This window comes from Syzygium oleosum, unplaced genomic scaffold (genome assembly GCF_021117445.2).
Source record: "Syzygium oleosum isolate NSW1041296 unplaced genomic scaffold, Sole_v2.1 Sole_v2.49, whole genome shotgun sequence".
Lineage (NCBI taxonomy): Eukaryota > Viridiplantae > Streptophyta > Magnoliopsida > Myrtales > Myrtaceae > Syzygium > Syzygium oleosum.
The window spans coordinates 1,515,589-1,537,478 of record NW_026607533.1 but is presented as its reverse complement, the minus strand read 5'-3'; the positions used below and the strand labels follow the sequence as shown (position 1 = coordinate 1,537,478).

Below are 21,890 nucleotides of genomic sequence, written 5' to 3'. Positions count from 1 at the left end.
CAGATGAACTCTCACGATAATTTAAGTGCCCTAGGATGACGAAGAGCAATTCTTTTTCTATCCCATACACTTATATCCCTTGCTAGCCCAATTGAGCCAGCGATTTCATTTTGTATGAACCCAGTTGGTGATCATCCCTTACACCGGGGCAAAGCAAAAGTCACCACAGTTTGAGCATCAGGGTCCAAAGTACCAAATCAAGATGAAGACTCCAAGAGCCAAATAACATTATTCTGTTCAAACTTGTTTAAGCTAGTCCTAACAACGCCAAAAGAACAGCAAAAAAAATGCTGAAAACTTAGGGCATGAAAAAGCAGTGTGCTTGGTAAAAGCAAGGCCAATGCCCATGAATAAAAAACAAAGAAAAAGAAAAAGGAGAAGAAGAAAAACGATAAAAAAAAATAAAGAGAAAAGAGTCCCTAATTTCTGGGTAATTGCTATGAAAAACAATGAAGTTTTAGCTGAGAAGATCTCTGAGCGTGATGAAGGTGCTCTCAAATACCTCAAAGACATTAAGCAGTGTAGAATAGACGACCCCAAAGGGTTTAAACTTGAGTTCTTCTTCAATGCAAATTCTTACTTTAAGAACTCTGTCTTGACAAAGATGTGCCACATGATAGATGAAGACGAACCTATTCTTGAGAAAGCAATTGGGACAGAGATCGAATGGCATCCAGGAAAATGCTTGACGCAGAAGCTCCTCAAGAAAAAGCTGTCCAAGAAGCCAAAGCACAAGATTACCCATGGAGTTTTCCAAAAGAATCCTGACGATGGAGAAAAGACCAGTGACAATGCCAAGATGATCACCAATACTCACCCTCACACACATTTTTTAAGCCTAACGATCATTTCGTTCCTCAACCTGTAAACCAAGCCTACGTTACGTCTCTCATGAAGTCTCTTCTGACTAGGGTACTTGAATTAACGTGGAATTTCAAATGTTTATAAACAACGCTCGAGGAAGTGCGAGCAAGACTACTTCTATCTTGTTTTGCAGGGTTCTTGACTTGTAAACCTGGAGATAATTGCAGGTTATTTTCTCTCATGGCCTTGACTCAGACAGTCTCCTTTGTTAATCCATTGACCAAGCCTACATTACAACCCTGGAGAAGACCTTTCAGATTGGCAGCATCGTACCTTTCGCGAGAAAACTCAGACCCTTGTTGATGTGATAACGATCAGATTGAGTGTTTTCGATGTTCTCGCCTTAATGGACAGGACAAACAACCCTTTTCAATGAGAGTGAGTGGAAAGTCCCTTCTGACTCAAGGTCCCTCGTTCAGCATCTCGAGAAGTCCACCTTGCGAGCGAAAATTGTCTTGATTGATAATTACCCTCGGTGGATATTTGGTGATGCAAACATGGCAAAATCATCATGCATGAACTTTCAAATACACATTCTGGAATAGCCTAGCTTATCTATACTTGATGAAGACATGCATGTTTACGCTAATCGACTTTGACAGCTTAGAGTTTTAACCCCCAGTTATAGGACACGAAAATTCGGGCGCTGGAGAAGCCCTCATTATCATCCCAAGAGAGATGCCCCGAAAAAGGTCGGGTATTCAGCATATGATGCATCAAACCTCAGGGTAAGAAATCTCAGGTATTTCATCAGAATTCTTTTCAAACTACCCAGAAGGTAAACAGGGTGTTCCTTTGAAAAAGAAAAGCATTTTGACTTGCTGGTCAAGATATTTCGCATGATATTCTAGAATAGCCTTAGTTGTCTATTTCTCCTATGAATACATATGTATTTGCAGGAACATGCCCAGGTAAGTACATTTTACCCTTGCTCGGTTCCAAAGTTATAAATTCTTTTCAAACTACCCAGAAGGTAAACCGGGTGTTCCTTTGAAAAAGAAAAGCATCTTGACTTGCTGGTCAAGATATTTCATACGATATTCTAGAATAGCATCAGTTGTCTATTTCTCCAATGAATGCGTATGTCTTTGCATAAAAAAAAAAAACTTGTCTGACAGGAGACAAGCCCTTAAGAGGTAGGAACGCGCCCAGGTAGGTATATTCTACCCATGCCTGGTTCCAAAAATCATGCACCTATGATTGTTATGGTACCCTTTGAACATTGGATTGACCCCTCTGTTCACCAACTGAACATTGGATTGACCCCTCTGTTCACCATGTACCTACGATTGTTATGGTACCCCTCCTGAGCATGGGACTGACCCCCTCTGTTCATATCAAATCCTCGGGCGAGGACCCCCAGGTGCTCATTGTTTGAGTCTTTCCAAGACCTGCTGGCGAGGACCTACCAGGCAAACCAACAAATCCTCGGGCGAGGACCCCCAGGTGCTCATTGTTTGAGTCTTTTCAAGACCTGCTAGTGAGGACCCTCCAAGCAAACCAACAAATCCTCGGGCGAGGACCCCCAGGTACTTTGGCAAAACAATCCCCGGTCGAAACGACCGAAGATAGGTTCGAGTCTGAGACAAACGAAATCCAGTCAAGGCGACCGAAGATAGATTCGGGTCCTAGGCAAATGATTTCCCCAGTCAAGGCGACCGAAAAAAGGTTCGGGTCCTAGACAAAAACAATCCCCGTCAAGGCGACCGAAGATAGGTTCAGGTCCTAGACAAACCATTTTCCCCCCGTCAAGGCGACCGAAGACAGGTTCGGGTCCTCGACACATAATATCAACTATCTGGAATTACTCTACCCTTCGGCAAGTTAAGTAGCCCCAGGTATGTTTTTATTTGCTTTAGCACGCATCATCTTATCGCACCATAAAAATGGGACTCCAGTTTCGCCAAAAATAACATTCATTGAGCATGCATGGGTCAAATTTAGGTGTCATTTTATCTTTGAACGTAATCTCTGCGAGCTCAACCTCTGCGAGCTCACCTTCAAAGAGAGGCAGCTGTTGACACCTATTTTAATTTGCCCAGAACTAATTGTACAAAATTTAGGAGTTAATTTTCTTTAATTCCTAAAACAAAAAAATATTTCTATTTAAATGCATTGCATATAGAAATTAGGCACATTTGTATTAATAGGGTCTATTAGAGCATTTTAAAAAAAATTCAAAAAAAAATTTAAAAAAAAAATCGAGTTGGGCCGGGTCGAACCCGGCCCTTTTCTTTTTTTCTTTTCCCCCCGCGCGGACCAGCCCCTTTTCTTTTCTTCCCCCGCGCGGCCCGGCCCTTTTCTTTTTTTCTTCCTTTTCTTTCCCCCACGCGAGCTGGGCCCAGCCCGGCCCAGCTCTCTTCCTTCTTCCTTCTTCCCCCCGTCGGCCTGTCGCTCTGCTTCCCCTGTTCTCCTCTGCTTCTGACGTCGACTAAACGAGCAGCCGAGAGCGGCCGCGCTGTCCCCATTGACACAGAGGATGGTCAACGAAGCACGCCAAGGGGACTGGCATTGATGGCCAGTTCCCTCCTTCCCCATTTCCCGGACTCTCTCTCTCCTTCTTCCTCTGCCCCTCCTCATAGAATCGGCCCCCCCTCTGCACCGACCTAAATGGCCGTGACAGTCGCGGGTCAAGGTAGGCCGGTGCAGGCCATCGTCAGCAAACGTAATGGAGCAGGGGGGCACGCCAGTCGTCGGCTATATATAGCCAAAGAGAGAGAGAGAGGCCGGTCGGCCGTTTTGAGAGAACAGAGAGTGAAGAGAGAGAATAAAAAGAGAGAGAGAGCATACTGAGAGTTGGCCGGCCGCGAGAAAGAATCCAGCAGTGTCGCCGTCGCCCCCAGATCGACTGGAGATCCCCCCAAACGCGCCGTCGACCGGTGAGCCTCTCCCGGCCCTGATTGCCTCTGTTTTGCCCTGTTTTGGTGTCCGGTTTGGCCGGGACTCGCGCCGGCCGTTTTGCGCGAATCCCGACGCATACCGTCGTCCCCCACAGTTCCTACGTCGTCGCCGAAGGTAAGGACAGGTCTCCAGAGGACGGAGAGGCCTCGGAACAGGCCAAAATGCCCCTGTTTTAGTCCCGCACTCCAACTGTTTGATGAAATGCCCAATAGGGGCCCGTTTTGTTTGGGCTCCGGCCAGCAGTGCCGAGGCTGGTCGGAGAATTGTTTGACCCTGGAGAAGCTCTGGGATGGCCACTAGAGGCCGGGTGAGGTCAAGTATGACCTGGGTCCGCTGGCTAAGCTCCGACCGACGTTTGGGCTCAAACGAGCCCGAGTCGAAGGTCGGCCGGCGACTCTCCTCGGCCGGCCATCCGTCGACCCATCGCCCCCAGTCTCTTTAGCCTCGAGAGCTGATGAGACTGAAGCCAAAGGCCGGATGAAACAGTCGGCAAATCGCCGGATTTCTGCCCGGCCGAAGCCCTCCCGAGCTTAAAGGCTCGGATTTTGGCCTGAACCGGCCGGCAGCCTAGCTGGACCGGTTCGCTCGCCCAATAGGGCCGATTCGACCCAGTCTGACCGGCCCTATTTTGGCATTTTCCACCGGACCGGGCCCTAACCGATCCCGATCTGGCTCGGGACCCGGGTTGACCCTGACTCGGTTCGGATCCGGAGATCCGACCCGGGTCAACGCGATAGGTCGGGTCTGTTGACCCGGGTTGGGTCCGTTGACCCGGGTTGGGTCCGTTGACCCGGTCGGTTCCGACCCGACCCGATTTTAATATTATATTATTATATTATTTTTTAAAATTTTTTTTAAAAAAAATTAAATTAAAAAATTAATTTTTTTCTCTTTCCGTATTTACTTCTTATTTATATTTTTTTAAAAAAAGTTAAAAAAATTAATTTTTTTTCTAAATTATGCAGTATATCTAATTTTTTTAATTTATTGTTGTATTATTATGCAGGCTGTTATAATTTCATAAATTGCTATGTTTAAATTAGACAAGCCTATGAGGTTGCGCGGTAGTGTTTTGCATGTTATTTTTACCGTTGCGTTATTATTATGCATGTTTTTAATTAAAATACAATTACATGAATTGTTGTGTTTTGAATGTCATCTGACTTAGTTAGGGCTAGAACTTAAGGTTGCATATCTATCTTGACTGCTGATCGTTTATGATTATGCACTCGCTTGATCACCTCACATGTTAGGAGAAAGGTCCTACAATCAATCCAAATTACTTGACAAATGTTTTCAGAAATAAACAGGGTAAAAAGGTATCGAAAGGGCATTAGTTATCCAACTAGTGTAACCAAGTTCCCGAATTCGGTTAATCTCTGGTTCGCAAGAATAGGGTGATTCTCCCATCACCTTATTTGGGTTTCTAATCGACCCACCCCAAATTGATTAGTGGCGACTCCTTGGCATAAACCATTTGCATGTTAAATACTTAAACCCTAAGTCGCGATATAGTATGGACTTGGGAGAGCCCGAGTTAAGTCCCGAACCTAGACTTAGTACGTACTAGGTGAAACCCCCTTCTTTTTGCACAGTGTTCGAAAAAAAATGGCAGGAGGTCGGTCGCGACACATTGCAAACATCATTATTATTGGTACATCATCGGCAAGCACCAAATTCGGTGTGGAACCAAAAGTAAGAACTTTTGAGTTTGTTCAGTTTTCACAAATAAAAAAAGAACTTTGTGAGGACATATCTGGTCAAAACCTGTACAATTTCATCTACACGTGAAATTGAGCTCTAGTCATCAGTATATCTTTTCAGAGCCCGTGTGATTTGAAAATGCCCGTCAAGATCGAGTAGTTAGTTAAATGCTATTGTGGTATCTTTTTACGTATAACAACAAATACATTTTCATTCATTTGTTTATTTATTTAATTTGAATTACGCCAACAAATCTGAGTGGATTGAACTGAAATACTCATTGCTTGGTTGGGAGGGGTGGGATGCTAAAGTCGGGGGTTCAATCCCCAGCAGAAGACTCTCTCTAAAGCTTTCACTTGTCACATATCTAATCTCTTTTGCAGGAAATATTATAAACGCTGTCCTCTTAGATATCGCCTCGTATATTGGGATGGTCTTGTACTGTGGCATCGGTAACATTACTACAATCTTCTTATTATGAATTGATTTTTTTTTTTTGATAATCAATTATTATGAATTGATTTGATGTTTCTAAATGCAAACAATTTAACACACCCACAATTTTCTTACGTTTTCCCCAAATACAGTGCTATTCATGGCTGTGAAATTCATCTTGGGAGCCCCATGCGTGATGGTTTTGCTTATACGCAAATGGAGGAGAAGACATTTATCAATGGATCACAACGTTGAAGAATTTTTGCAATCTAACAATAACTTCTTGCCGATAAGGTATTCTTACTCGGACATCAAGAAAATCACGAGCGGCCTCAAGGACAAATTAGGCGAGGGAGGGTATGGTTCCATATTCAAAGGAAGACTCAGGAGCGGCCACGAGGTGGCAGTCAAGATTCTGAAGAAGGGGAAAGCGAACGGGCAAGATTTCATCAGCGAAGTGGCTACCATTGGAAGAATTCATCATGTTAATGTGGTTGGACTACTTGGATTTTGCTTCGAAGGCTCCAAACAAGCTTTGGTCTATGATTTCATGCACAATGGGTCTTTGGATAAATATATTTTCTCACGAGGAGAGAGGACTTCTCTTGATTGCAAGGAAGTGTACAAGATTGCTCTCGGAGTGGCTAGAGGGATCTAGTATCTTCATCGAGGATGCGACGTGCAAATTCTACACTTTGATATTAAGCCTCACAACATTCTTCTCGATAGGGATTTAACTCCAAAAGTTTCCGACTTTAGGCTCGCAAGATTGTATTCCCCTGACCACAACACCGTGTCTCTAACTGCAGCGAGAGGAACCTTGGGATACATGGCTCCGGAGCTAGTCTACAAGAACCTTGGGGGCATCTCTTACAAAGCCGATGTCTATAGTTTCGGTAAATTGTTGATGGAAATGGCCAGTGGGAGGAAGAATGTAGATGGGGATGCTGAGTATTCCAATTAAATTTACTTTCCTCTGTGGGTTCATTATCAACTTAATAAGGGATTGAAAGTTCCAATGGAAGAAGTTAGCGAGGAGGATAAGAGAATAGTTAAAAAGATGATGATAGTTGCTCTTTGGTGCATACAGTTGAATCCTGTTGATCGCCCTTCGATGCATAAAGTCTTGGAAATGCTCGAAGGAGAAGCAGATGATCTACAAGTACCTCCCAAGCCACTCTTTTATCCAACGGAAATGTCAACAAGGGATGATGAAACTTGGACTGACAAAGGCAATGATACTATATCCGCTTCATCAACTATTGCAACAACTTATGAAGCTTTTCATCTTGACCATACTAATACTAGTATTACACAAGCATGGATAAATATCAATAGCATTTAATCCATTCACATTTGTGGCAAACAGAATCGGCTCGGATTAATGATGTTTTATGTGTAGCTCCCCTTTCATGGCCATCATGAGATTGTATGTATCAGTGACTATTTTAATGGATCATATTTACAATTGTATCATCTTTAACATTTTCATATTAATGATGTCATTAGTTATATGGACTTTGGGATCGGATAGAAAATCTAGCGATGACTTCTAGCATAGTCTTGTGAAGAGCGAGTTTGGGTTTCAGAGTTTTTGTTTAAATACTTACTAGCACACAACCCACGCTACACATGACTTCCTGGCACTCCAGTGGTCAAAATGTACACATCGCTTCATGGCACACCATTTGTCGATTCGAATAAAAATGACAAATGAAGAGAAATGATAAAATTTAGGAGAGATGATAAACAACAACTTCGGTGTAAAGAAGGAAGAGTGTGAGACATTTACCTATGCAATAAATAGGGGAGGCTTTTGTTGACTTTTTGTTTTATCGAAAATCACTTTAAAATTTAATTAGAGAATAATACGGGACATCAAAAGATGACCTCTCCGTTAAAAATATTAATAGATTGGATTAATTAAATTCTTATTTCTTTTACTAGGTTGCTAAGGTTATTTAGTGGTAAAGTGGTAAATGTGCTCTTAAAAATGATGTAAGTTTTTCTTTCCAGGTTCATTGTCTATGGCTATTTCAGGTAAATTACGACCCATAAAATTACAATTGTAAACGAGTTACAACTATTATAGGTAAAATTACAACTCATAAAGTTAAGTTACTACCTACAAGTGCCACCAACTTTATGATAATTTCAGGTAAATTACGACAAGTTTTGGAAAATTATGGCTAAAAGTGGGATAGCTCCCGCTATTTTGCCTACGGGACCTAGAAGCACCCATAATTGATATCTTTCAGACCTACACGAATGTCCTATTTTGAATTTCCGATTGATGCTAAGTGGACCTCATGAGAAGGTTTTAGTGATAAAGAATCCATTGACAAAATCTCATTCCGAGTAATCACATATGTCATATCAGTATTCAGTTTTAGTTATTTGGACTGTTTCACACTTTAATTTAGAATCACATGCCTCTAGGCCTCGTGTTTTTGTTCAAGGCCTAGGCACCAGAGTCTAATCCTTAGGGTCTCGAGCTTGGGAGCTGGAATCCCTAGTTCAGCCTGACTATCGTGTGCTGGACCCTTGAGTCTCCGACCTGTCCTCGATCCTCGTCGTGCCAAGCTTAGGCACTAGGATCTCGATTTCGGGCATTGGGGGTTCCAGGCCGTCCTCGGGGTCTCAAGTCGAGGCCTTAGGATCTCGGGTGTTGGGGACTTGAGTTGACCTTCCCCTCCTCACACAGTCAGTGATAGCAAGAAGTATGGACTTAGACTATTCGATGATGGAGTATAATTATGATGAAGGTGGAATTCAATTAAAGGTTGTTAGGTAACTTCTTGAATTATATTTCAAAGAAATCCCATCATATGAAATATTCCAGCTCCAACAATAGTCCTTTTTTTCTGAATGAAAAGCTTAGGAGTAGAATTTTCATTCTTCTAGTAATTCAATTTTACGGGAATCAAACAACTAAACAAGGCCTAAAGGAAACCTCCCAAATCACAATAAACAGCTAATCATTCGAGTCTCTCATTCTGACCGGGGAGGAAAGATATGGAGAAAGTAACTTGTTTTCGACAGTTCATAGCGCATCATCCTTCTTTTCGCAAGTAACTTGCTACTAGTTTCATAAGTACACTCCGAGTTATGAATTGAGCACAAAAGTGAGTGAATGTGTTCAGAATAACCAGGAAAGGACGGACGCGCTTGTTGCTGGAGCATCCTTTGATGTTTGTGACCCATCATAGTCGATTATGATGACACCTGATCTGAACCTTCCCCAAATTTTCTTCCACGAGCTTTTCCAGGATGGTCTGCAACGCGTGATCTTTTTTAACTTTTTCTTCCGATTCTCTATCGCTCGTTCTCCGCACGTTGATCGACTTTGACTTACCAGCTGACGAGTCCGACACTTGTCTTGTTCTATCTTCCGTCAATCATATCTGTTAGGCTACCCACAAGTCATTCGCATCACAACAACGTACACGTAGTTGGAGATTTATTCGTCTTTGTGAGATGGACCAACCCATTATATCTTCTTTTTTTTTCTAAATAGGGCAACTGACAAGAGGCTGTATCATCTTCATCAAAAACCCTGCTCCTCTGTTTGTACTAGCTTTCCGATCCAATTCAATTCGTGACTTGAAAATGGCCATTTCCCTGTAATTTCAGTTGATTTAATTTCTTCTTAATTGAAACCCTTTGCAAGTGCTTGCAACAACATTGCAATGCTATAAAAAACTTGCCCTCATTCTTGTTATTCTTTTATGCGGGCAGTGTCGCTGCGGAAAATCACCTCATGTGGCAATGTTATCAACATAAGCTACCTATTTCGACTAAAAGGTGATCCAAGGAGCTGCAGCCACCGGAAATACGAGCTAGGTTGAGAAAATAATCACACTATTTTGAATTTATTCTCAAGTAAGTACTACGTGCAGTGAATTGACTACAAAAACCAAAATCTGGCTAGTGATATTGGGCTACAAAAGTGTAATTACTCGTCCCTTCCTCTCTGCTCTTTGTCAGGTTGTAACTTCAGCGAACGTTTGAACCCATATAATTGTGGGAGCTACGATATGGATTTTGCTATGGATTTTTCTCTTATGCCCGACCAATCAGTTTATTGTCTCAACGCATTCATGTCTATGCCCGCTAATAGGCGGACCATTTTTTCAATAATCTACACATTATGGGCATAAAATTCTTTCCCAATAAATCCTACTCTCATACGCCTCAAATAAAACACAAGGTTAAACATTTTATGGCAGTAAGTATATGCTTCTATGGTACAATTTGAATCGATTGTCCTATTTCATTTAGTAATTTTTTTTATTTTTTCCATCGTTAATCCCACAATGATAAGAAGTATCTATAGTTATAATTATGGGGGATGGGATCTTAATTTGAAATAACTCCTTTGGATGTCCCACATGTTAGTCGTAAATATGATGAAACTTTATTTCTAATTTAATTATTATAAACTATTCCTTTTTTAAATAAATATTATCTTCTAAATAAAATTTTGGTGATGTTCTTATGTGAAAGTATCATCAATATGGTCTGCAAAACATATCATTACAATATACCTTATTGTATAACTATATGGTTTGTAAAATATACAGCTTTCAAATAAAATAATATCGTAAAACTATGTTGGAGAATATGAAATTTTTATGGCGATGATATATCCGAAATTTAGGGTTTATTTTTTATTTTAAAAATTAATCTCTGACATAAAGAAAAATCATAAATATCTCTTTGCAAATATGTAGCTGTAAATATATCATATACGGTATCAATAATAATCATTTTGCCAAAAATCTCATTATTTTCTCAATGTATATACTTATATGAATATATCAACAAATACAATATGACCTATTGCTACACTTGTCACGAGGCAGCGACAAATACCAACACAAATATGCAATTAAAGTATCCAGGAAAGTCAAAGGATATTGCCAATAGAAATTCTACATTTATTTTGTCTAGTAACAAAGATGTTTAAACTGTTCATTTTACATTGAATATAAAATATTTTAATATTTGTATCCTTTTTACAAATACCAACACGGTGGTGTCATCCTCTCACTTTCTAAAGTCGAATTCGTCAATGGTCAAGTAGAGTTGTTAGTGCCCTCACATGGACTTTTGTATGCGTGGGGACACGTCGCGCGCGTAAGGAAGTTTCAAAGAAGACTTTTACGTGGAAATTCTATGGCACTAAGAATTTTCCACATCCAATTAACACCGCGAGACCTGTCACTTCAAGAAGACTTTGACTTTGACATTTCTAGAGAAGACTTGTGTGGATGACTCCACGATTGCGAAGGGCTATATGAGTTGGAGCACTCTCCATCACCAAGAAACTCCCTCGTACCCTAAATTAGAAAATGGGGTGGCGTCATGTTTGATTTGTTACATTTTCAAGACAATATGTGATCTTTACATATGCAACGCACATGAACTGTACTGGGACGTATGAAAAGGCACAAATCACGTTACATCTAAAAAAAATTCAAAATTAGAAAAGTTGGGGCTCGTAATTAAAGAAAAAAACACGGGAGAAATTATTATTCTACTAAGATTTCTTTAACATCTTCAAGATGAAAAAAAATATATATTTGATTAAGCAATAATGGATCATAGTTGATTAAGCAAGCTAATCGCATAGAAAAAGGTACATGACATGGCAATTCAGTCATCAAAAGTACTAAATTAATCAATTTGAGGAGTTTGGGTAGTTAATTAAATAAAAAAAAAGAGTTTCGAAAAACAATTTTAATAAAAAGGAATAGACATGGGAAAAATCATTATTTTAATAAGATTTTTCTAACACCTTCAGGATAAATAAAAAACACATATTATGTTCAAACCAAATTTATTACGCGAGTGTTCGGCCACAAAAAAAAAAAAGTCAAGTCGATCAGTACGAAAGATTTTGTTTTTGTACTCCTTTGCCTTGAAGGCCGGGCCAAGGTCGATTGAACTTTGACTTTTCAGCGACCATTCCCACAGCTTCCCGTGTTTGATGGCGTCCCATATTTTGGCCGCTTACACCACAAGTCGCTCGCTTCCCTCCTCCATACGAAGTAGTCATCGTCGGAAATTACTCCCGCTCTCTTCGTCATTTCAAGAAGGGGAGCAAACTAAAAGTATTCCTCTCATCTTGTCTCTCTTTCTTTTACATTGCCACACTAAACAAAACACTAGATCTGCTTAACCAATTCGTGCTCTCTGCTATTGCATAAGCTATGCGCAAAGATCAACTCCTCCTCCTCCTACTCCTCTTTCTACATTAGTCTTTTAGCGTCGCCATCGAAAATAATCAGTGCACAACCTCTTGCGGCGAGATCGCGAACATAAGTTACCATTTTCAGCTTAGGGGCGACCCAAAGGTCTACAGCGACCCTAACTATAAGCTAGCCTGCATAAATAATCGTACCGTTCTCAATTTGTACTCAGACAATTACTATGTACGGTACATCGACTATACCAACTACACGATTAGGGTTGCTGATGTTGGACTGCGAAAGGGCAATTGCTTGTCTCGCTTGTATCATCGTTTAGCATTATAATATTAAGGATGAAATTAACCCAAACTCACTACTCGTAGCACTATGTTGAAAGTTGCGACAAGATTTTCTATTGGAAGACTTTGCATAAAAATCTAGCTAGCGCAAAACTTGCTCTACGCATGGCATCACGGCACTCCAGCGGTCGCTATGTACGCGTTGCTTCATGGTACATCAATTGTCGCTACGAATAATGTTGAAAAATAACGGATGGAGAGAGACAATAAAGAACTTTGATTTGAAGGAGGGGGAGTACGAGATAGTTACCTATACAATAAATAGTGGAATCAAAGAATAGGGGGAGTTATCAAAAGATGATCTCTCCCTTAATAACAATAATACATGAGATTAATTAAATTCTTATTCTATTTACTAGGTTGCTAAAGTTATTTAGTGTTAAATGTGCACTTAAAAAATGATATTAATTTTCCTTTTAAGATTCATTATCTAAAGCTATTACGTCAGGAGGAAATTTTATAATAGGAGATATATGTCATCTTATTAAAACTAGGTTTGAGTATTCCACTTGACTTTATTTCATTTCAAATGCAAATTAGTATTGTCGTGTTCAGTTTTCAAGATCGTCTTAATAATTCCAAACGCTTCCTACTATCATTTTTAAGCAGTACATCACTCTTCATATCAAATCGAACGAACAAGAAATAGGCGAGAGCAAACATAATCCGACTTTAAGAATGGATGTGAAATTTTACAATTTTCACGAATATAATTTCTCCATTTTCAAGATTTGCCTTTCATATAACTTCATTTGCATTTTTCGACTAAGAAGTGAGGAAAAGAAGAACCGAACGGGTGAGTTGCATCATTTACAATTTCACTGCTTTTTTTCTTGGCCGAAATACAATATTTCTGTTTTTGGGCCTCCAAAGATTGCCGAAGGACGCTTTTTTGGTAACAGGTTCCTTAATTTTGGGTTACAGGGGAAAATAACAAAAAGTTTAGGGGACCAAATCCGAAATAATAGAAAGATCACGTCCTTGGATGCAAAGAATCGCCTCGCTATTTTGCTTCCTTCTAGAAGCCTCTTGCTTCAGCGAGGGAGGTCACTTCTAGACCCAAACGCATCGAACAGTTAAATTAAAAAATTAAGCAAAAAATAAAAACTCATTTAGATTCTAATCCCGTGATCTTATCGAGATCACGACACAAAAATTTTCTTGCCAATGACACAAAATTTCTCCCTCTTACATTCTTTTTTCATTCGTCGACGGGTGACGACCGGCAGCGGGAGGCAAGTGGTTGGTGAGGCGTGGTGGTGGCGGGCGACGGGAGGCAACAGTCAAAAATATATTTCTGAAATAGAATGGTTATCATTTGGACTCCTAATCAATGCTCTTCGTCGCACTTCATGATCGTCTCAAACTTCGACCGGTTTTTGACTCCTCAGCCGACCATTCCCAAACTTTTCTGTTTCTCGCACGTCCCATTGTTGCTGGTCGCTACACGCAAAATCACTCACCTCCACACAATTAGTTGTCGTCGGAGATATTATTTTTCCCTATCTCCGTTGATAAATACACTCCTCATTATTTCCAAGAAAGAAACAGAGCAACTCAAAATATTCCTCTCATCTTTTGTCTATCTTTCTCTTCCATCTCAACACTAAACACTCGGATTTTGCCGTGTTGATTCGTGCTCTCTCCTATTGCATGAGCTATGCACAAAGATCAACTCCTCGTTGTTGTTGCTGTTCTTCTTCTTCCTCTCCATCCGTCTTTTAGCATCACCGTCGAAAATAATCAATGCACCACCTCTTGCGGTGAGGTCAATATAGGCTTCCCGTTTCGGCTGAGGGGCGACCCGACGTTCTGCGGCAACCTTAACTTTGAGCTAGTTTGTATCGATAACCGCACCATTCTCGATCGGTGCTCGGGCAATTACTCCGTACGGTACATCGACTATACCAACTACACGATTGGAGTTGCTGATATGGGGCTGCAAAAGGGCAATTGCTCATCTCTTCCTCACCGCTCTTTGTCACGCTACTTCGACTTCATATCAGATTTGTACTCTTGCTGCGATATCGGGGAACTAGATTTATTCAAGACTGTTTTGATCGTGGGTTGCACGAAAGCCGTCGATTCTCACCTTTACATTGACACTTCCTCGTGCCTCGATGGGGTCAAATTTTCGAATTCTTTTGGTACAAGAAGGCGATTGTATGCCATGGTGGATGCGAATGTCTCGAGTGTGGAAACCGGATGCACTATAGAGTATATGGCAATAATACCATGGTGCGCCGACGGCGACAATCTTCGTTCCTACGTGCAAATTCATGAACAGATGGTTCATGGGTTTGAGCTTTCATGGCTTCAAAAAGCCTGTGAGATCCAGTTCAAAGATTGTTATTCGTGCGATATCAACGCTGAGCACCAACTTTATTGCAAGCCCCCGCCCTCGACCGGTAAGGACTTTTGATTCATTCGTTTTTCTCAACAAAAATTAAAATTGTGAAATTTTATTTGGCCAAAACCCGTGAAATTTGATCTAAATGCGAAATTGAGGTCGGTCATCTGTATATCTTGTTGGAGCCCATGTCATTTGAAAATGCCACTATGATCAAGTAGCTAGCTAAATGCTGTTGTGGTATTTAACAAGTATAATACTGAATACAGTTTTATTTATTTTTTTATTAATTTAATTCGAATTCCGCAAACAAATCTTAGTGGATTGAACTTGATAGGTCTAAATAAGTGTCTTTCAAATTTTCTTCTGCTTTCATTTGTCACATATTGTATCTTTTTTTGCAGATATAAATATCCTCGATGAAAATATCCGCGATTACATAGGCGATATTGCCAGGAAGATTAAAATGATATCGCTCCATGGTATCGGTAACATTAAATCTTCTCATTGTGGAATTAATTTTGTGTTTCTAAATGCAAACGTTTAGCACACCCGCAAATTAGTTATACGTATAAGAATAGATACATTGTTGATTCATTTTTTTATACTCAATCCTTGATTGTGGTCTCAACAAAGTATCTTTTAAATTTTCTTCGGCTTTCACTTGTCACATATTCTATCTTTTCTGCAGACGAAGATATCGACGTTCACCTCTTCTATATCCTCTCCGATATTGTCGGGATTATTGAAATGATCTCGCTCCATGAAATCGGTAACATTTATACAATCTTCTCATTGTGGAATTAATTTAATGTTTCTAAACGCAAACATTCAACACACCCACAAATTAGTTATAGGTAAAAGAATAAATACATTATTTATTGATTTTTTAAACTCAGTGCTTGATTATGGTCTAAATAAGTGTCTTTTAAATTTCTTCAGATTTCATTTGTTACAAATTCAATCTCTCTTGCGGAATAGGGACCAAACGTTACCAAGATGCGATGCACTGTCTCTTTGGCATTGGTAACATTACTACCGCCTTCTCGTTGTGAAATTGATTTAATATTTCTAAATGCAAACGTTTAACACACCCACAAATTGGTTATTGGAAATATAGTGTTTGCATTCATGGTTGTGAAATTCATCTTGGGAGCCCCATGCGTGATGATGTTGCTAATACGCAAATGGAGGAGAAGACACTTAGCAATGGATCAAAACGTTGAGGATTTTTTGCAATCTAATAACAACTTCTTGCCGATAAGGTATCGTTACTCAGACATCAAGAAGATCACGGGCGGCCATAAGGTCAAACTAGGCAAGGGAGGGTATGGTTCTATGTTTAAAGGAAAACTCCGGAGCGGCGGCGAGGTGGCAATCAAGATTCTGAAGAAGGGGAAAGCGAATGGGCAGGACTTCATTAGCGAAGTGGCCACCATCGGAAGAATTCATCATGTTAATGTGGTCGAACTCATCGGCTTTTGCTTCGAGGGCTCGAAACAAGCTCTTGTCTACGATTTCATGCACAATGGATCTTTGGATAAGCACATTTTCTCACGAGGAGAGGGGACTTCTCGTGATGGCAAGGAAGTGTACGAGATTGCTCTCGGAGTGGCTAGAGGGATCGAGTATCTTCATCGAGAATGCGACGTGCAAATTCTACACTTTGATATTAAGCCTCATAACATTCTTCTCGATAGGGATTTTACTCCAAAAGTTTCCGACTTTGGGCTCGCAAGATTGTATTCCCCGGACCACAACACCGTGTCTCTAACTACTGCAAGAGGAACCTTGGGATACATGGCTCCGGAGCTGGTCTACAAGAACATTGGGGGAATCTCTAACAAAGCCGATGTCTATAGTTTCGGCAAATTGTTGATGGAAATGGCTAGTGGGAGGAAGAATGCGGACGAGGTTACAGAGTGTTCCGGTTATACTTACTTTCCTTTATGGGTTCATGACCAACTAAGTGAAGGATTGGACGTTCCAGTGGAAGAAATAAGCGAGGAGGATAAGAGAATAGTAAAGAAGATGATGATAGTTGCTCTTTGGTGCATACAATTGAATCCTAGCGAACGGCCTTCGATGCACAAAGTCTTGCAAATGCTCGAAGGAGAAGTAGATGATCTACAAATACCTCCCAAGCCACTCTTTTATCCAACAGAAATATCAACAAGGGAAGATGGAACTTGGACTAACAATGACAAAGATACAATTTCCACTTCATCGACTAGTGAAATAACTTATGAAGATTATCATTTTGAGCATACTAGCACTAGTATTACACAGGTCTAGTCACATATCAAAACCAGTGATCCCGTCACATTTGTGGCAAATTGAAACGTGGTATTGGTGTTGTTTCATGGGTAGCTTCCCTTTCTTGTCTTGGCCATCATCATATTGTAGATATGTATGACTATATTTATGGATCTTAATTACGCCGGTATCATCCTTTAGCATCATCAATTAAAGATGTTCATTAGTTATAATGTGGACTTTCCAATCCAATAGAAAATCTAGTGACGACTTTCACCATAGTGTTATGAGGTGCGAGTTTGAGTTCCGAAGTCTTTGCTTAAAATTCCAGCTAGCACACAACCCGCTTTACGCGTGGCTTCACAGCGGTCCACCGATCGCTATGTATAAGTTGCTTCACGGTGCACCAATTGCCGTCGTGGTTTAAAGGAAAGGGAGAACAAGACAGCTACCTTCACAATAAATAGTGGAGACTTTTATTGATTACGTAAACATCGAATAGAAAATAGTGGAAGACATCGAAAGATGATCTCTCTCTAAAAAACAATAATACGTGAGATTAATTAAATTCTTATTCTAATTACTAGGTTGCTAAAGTTATTATAGTGGCAAAAGTGCACTTACAAAATGAAATCAGTTTCTCTTTTAAGATTCGTTGTGCAAGGCTATTACATCATAGGAGGAAATTTTATTCGAGGGGAGAGATATATGTCATCTTTATTAAAACTAGGTTTGAGTATTCTACTCGAGTTTAAATTTATTTCAAAGCAAATGAGTATCGTCATATTTAGATTTCAAGATCTTGTTAACTGGATGCTTCCTACTATCATTTTTAAGCAGTACATCACCCTTCATATCAAATCGAACGAACTAAAAATAGACGAGGGCAAGCAAAATCTCATTTTGAGAATGGATGCGAAATTTTGCAATTTCTGTGAATTTAATCTCGCCATTTTCAAGATTTGACTTTCATATAACTTCATTTGCATTTTTTTATTAAGAAGTGAGGAAAAGAGAATCAAACAGAGCATTGCATCATTTGTAATTTCACTGCTTTTTTTCTTCGCTGGATACAATATTTCTGTTTCTGGCCTCCAAAGTAGGGGTGTGCAACGGGAACCGCCTGGACTGGCCAGTTCTGGCGGTTCCACAAGTCACCCGGTTTGGATCCTGATTTCATAAAATTGGAACCGGTGATTTTCAATCCGGTTCTCAGTTCCACATGAAATCGGACTAGACCGGACCGGACCGAACGGATTATTTTTCAAAATTTTTATTTTTTTAAAACAATTTTAAAAATAATCATTTGAACTCTTAATTATTAGGGATTTTCTCAAAGTCCAAAGATTCCAAAGAAACACTTTTTCGATAACAGGTTCCTTAATTTGGGATACTGGGCGAAAATAAACAAAAAGTTCAGGGCACCAAATCCGCAATAACAGAAAGGTCGCGTCCTCGGATGCAAAGAATCATCGCCACGCTATTTTGCTTCCTTCTTGTAGTCTCTTTGCTTTAGCGAGGCAGGTCGCTTCTTCTAGGCTCAAAACGCATCGAACCGTTAAATTCAAAAATTAAGCAAAAAAAAAGAGAGAAAGAAAGCTCATTCGGATTCCGATTCTCGTGATCTTATCGAGATTTCTGCTCTTTTCTAGGTTCCATCTCCACTGTCTTTTCTTGTGCGATTGTTCCCTTCGAATCGCAGTCCCAATCCACACTTGCCTGACGGTGACGAAGACGGAGAAGAAGAAGAAGAAAGCGATGAGCGACGGCGACGCGGTGCGGCACTTGCCTGGTGGGGATGCCGGTGGAGCCCCGGGCACACCCCACGAGCCAGCATGCCGCCACGTGGGTCGCCAGCGAGGCCCGCCCCGCGAGCTTCCACTCCAGCTACATGATCGCCACCCCGAGCGGCTCGGCCTCTGGCTTTGCCAGCCTCAACCAGAGCGGCGGTGGCGGCCAGAACCCGTACATCCACGTAGCTCCACTGAATGCTTCTGTGCCACCTGGCAGGAGTGAGTACCATCAAGGCGTATTCTCGAGTCGGAAGTTATGGTTGATGATTAGGCTGTTGAGGATGGTGTTGATGAGGCTGACGCTTTCCTGGTGTTTGTTTGCAGGTCCGATGAACAAGATATGCGACACGTTGAACCGGTGTGGGAAGAAGTTCAAAGATGCTTCGCGAAAAGCAGAGGCGCTCGCGGACAATGTCTGGCATCACCGTGAGTATTCTCTACAATTTGGATTTATTCGTGGAGACGTATCTGATCGCTTGCTTGCATATGTTATTTCTCTGTTTCTGAAATATAAGCGAATGCTATGGAAGTAAATATTCAATGCAAAGAGTCTGGTACTTTGTTCATCATTGACGTCGTTTGTCCGGCATGGTGGTCTCGTACCATTGCGGTCCTGTGGTTTTAGGAATCAGTTCAAACGATCAGTCATCGGCTTCTTTTGGAATTACCACCAAGGAACTAGCATACATGCTTCATAATCTGTGTATTCAATCCGCCAATTAGATGTTGAGTGGATCAAGTCCATTGATTATTTATCTAAGAGGAGCTTCAACTTTGATGAGCGGTGCTATCTTCGGCGCTTATTCTTTTGGCAATCTATTTCGATTCCTACTTATAGCAAATTGCCAAATGCATAACAAGGCACTTCCGTCGAGGACATGGTTTGTTTTCCATAATTTTCTGAAGCCATCCGGACCCACTGGGCTCTTTGCTTGACTGAACGTTGGGCTAGATGAATGATCGTCTCTTGGCTCTCCATCTTTTTCCCTGTGAAGAAGAAGAATTAGCTTTGTCCTGTAAGAGCAAGCACTGCAGCTGGCTTGTTGTCCGTTCTTTAGTTTATTTGTGACTTGTAAGAGACAAAGCCCGTAATTTCTTTGATTCTTGTCTCCTCATGGTTTCTAATCGATTGAAGTGTGATGTTCAGAAATCGATTCTTGCCTGACCTTGACTAATTGGTAATTGTGCTATTCTTGTGTGAAACAGTTAGAACCAGCCCTAACATCACAGATGCAGCGATGGCTCGACTTGCTCAGGGGACAAAAGTGCTCACCGAGGGGGGACAGGATAAGGTATTTCAACATACGTTTGAGATTCAGCCAGGAGAGAAGCTCCTGAAGGCATATGCTTGCTATATATCCATTTCCACTGGGCCTGTCATTGGGACATTGTATTTGTCAAACAAGAGATTGGCCTTCTGTAGTGATAACCCTCTTTGCCAATACTCTCCCTCAGGGCAGCAACAGTGGATGCATTACAAGGTAACCTTTTCCATTCTTCCTGTAATTGCATTTACTCTAGGATTGCGGTTTCAAATTGGAAAGCGCTGACCTTTTGTCTGAATCATGATAAGTTTTTGATGCATGACAAATTCCTAGCCTGAGTTATTATTTTCGTTTCCCCTCTTGTGACTGGCCTGAGTTATCATTATCGTTTCCCCTCTTCGGAGAACCTTCACTGGAAAGGACCTTCATTTTACTCATTGTCTGTATTACTTCACTGTGCCTTGGATCATTTTTCCATCATTTTGTTCTTATCTAAGCATGAAGCATCTGAATATAGTGAAACATACCCTGGAAAAAGTTTGCTCCAGCTCTGCTGAGCTTCCCTCTCCAACCATCAGTTTTTAAAGTGCTTTCTTCCTGATTGACTGTCTAGGTGGTTCTGCTGCTCGATCAGTTGAGCACTGTTAGTCCTTCTTGAAGGAAACAAATTCCTAAATATAATACAAAAAAATTGCGGAAAAACGTGTCCATTTTCATACTTGAATCACCGATCGTTTGAAGTATATTACATGAACGAACATACCTCTTTTGCCACAGATTAAATGCACTTATCGCAGCCTCGAGAGAAAGAACAATCCTTAGATCGTTGAACAAAATCCATTCTCCTTTGTCCTTTTGTGAGAATAAGTTTCTGATAATGAAAAAAATGCAACACGCACCCACTCATACGTGTGTTCTCACTTTTTGTGTCTAGACAATAACTGCCAAGTGCAGTTATTTCCTTTCATGGGCTGGGTTAGCCCATCATGAGCGGCCCATCATTCACAAATAAAACCCATCATCTCCCACTCGCACATGGTGGGCTAAACATTAACTCTCTCTTCTGTGCAATATTCATACTAGCAAATAATCCGTGCGACCAATGTCACGCCCCGCACTCCTCGGCGCGCCACATCCCTCGCAAAGGTCGATTCGTGTGTGACGTCCCAGGACGCGTCGCCGACCCAACACCCAACACAGAGATTTAAAGCGCATGCGGAAGTAATTAAAACCACCCGTACATTAAAATACACATAATCAAGGATAGCCATACAACAACCAGCACGGATAAATATACACTTGTTTTGACATCGGGGAACATATACAATATTCATATACAGCCCACGCTCAAAAGTCAAAAGCGGGTACGTGGCTCGGCGATCAAACACTATATCTAGCCGGGGCTCCTCCCAAAACGTTTCAATACGCCCGCCATCCTCGAGTTGGGGTCCGAAAAATTGGGTTTCAACAACAGGAGAATAAATCTCGTGAGTAATTCCCTAAACCTAAATTAGGCTAAAGTGCACCTCCTGACGAGTACTAAATCAACACACCAAGCAAATCATAATTGACTTAGGCCGTCGGGCCCAAATCCAACACTCACCTTGCCCTGCAGGTTAGGCACTTACAGTTCAAGCATAAAACATAGAACCCAATCGCAGCACACGTACACATCATTTGGTCACAACGCATATCATGCTTATGCTCGTGCTCATACGCGTGCTCACGCCTCATCAATGCATTTTCGCACGCTTGCACTCAGCACACTT

At 41.0% G+C, this 21,890-nt stretch overlaps 3 protein-coding genes and 1 pseudogene across 3 annotated transcripts; all 4 read left to right on the top strand.

Moving 5' to 3' along the window:
* Positions 1–5,984: 5,984 nt before the first annotated feature.
* LOC130136746 (rust resistance kinase Lr10-like) lies at positions 5,985–7,356 on the top strand (annotated as a pseudogene).
* A 6,652-nt stretch (positions 7,357–14,008) lies between these two features.
* Positions 14,009–15,137, top strand: LOC115663097 (uncharacterized). The gene has a single exon (XM_056307045.1). The coding sequence runs from the start codon at positions 14,118–14,120 to the stop codon at positions 14,877–14,879; it is 762 nt and encodes a 253-aa protein (XP_056163020.1). The 5' UTR covers positions 14,009–14,117; the 3' UTR covers positions 14,880–15,137.
* Positions 15,138–15,216: 79 nt separating this feature from the next.
* On the top strand, positions 15,217–17,486 carry LOC115663098 (rust resistance kinase Lr10-like). Its single transcript, XM_056307039.1, has 3 exons — positions 15,217–15,579; positions 15,750–15,833; positions 15,928–17,486. The coding sequence occupies exons 1-3, from the start codon at positions 15,558–15,560 to the stop codon at positions 17,100–17,102; spliced, it is 1,281 nt and encodes a 426-aa protein (XP_056163014.1). The 5' UTR covers positions 15,217–15,557; the 3' UTR covers positions 17,103–17,486.
* A 1,374-nt stretch (positions 17,487–18,860) lies between these two features.
* LOC115661608 (GLABRA2 expression modulator-like) lies at positions 18,861–20,779 on the top strand. The gene is made up of 4 exons (XM_056306998.1): positions 18,861–19,090; positions 19,181–19,282; positions 20,063–20,337; positions 20,735–20,779. The coding sequence occupies exons 1-4, from the start codon at positions 18,862–18,864 to the stop codon at positions 20,777–20,779; spliced, it is 651 nt and encodes a 216-aa protein (XP_056162973.1). The 5' UTR covers position 18,861.
* The last annotated feature ends 1,111 nt before the right edge of the window (positions 20,780–21,890 follow it).

Coding starts and splice junctions, on each gene's coding strand:
- LOC115663098 (XM_056307039.1), top strand. CDS start 15,558: ATGATCTCGCTCCATGAAATCG. Junction 15,580..15,749: donor GATCTCGCTCCATGAAATCG/GTAACATTTATA, acceptor AAATTTCTTCAG/ATTTCATTTGTTACAAATTC. Junction 15,834..15,927: donor GCACTGTCTCTTTGGCATTG/GTAACATTACTA, acceptor TTGGAAATATAG/TGTTTGCATTCATGGTTGTG.
- LOC115661608 (XM_056306998.1), top strand. CDS start 18,862: ATGCCGGTGGAGCCCCGGGCACACCCCACGAGCCAGCATGCCGCCACG. Junction 19,091..19,180: donor CAGGAGTGAGTACCATCAAG/GCGTATTCTCGA, acceptor GTTTGTTTGCAG/GTCCGATGAACAAGATATGC. Junction 19,283..20,062: donor GGACAATGTCTGGCATCACC/GTGAGTATTCTC, acceptor TGTGTGAAACAG/TTAGAACCAGCCCTAACATC.
- LOC115663097 (XM_056307045.1), top strand. CDS start 14,118: ATGCACAAAGATCAACTCCTCGTTGTTGTTGCTGTTCTTCTTCTTCCT.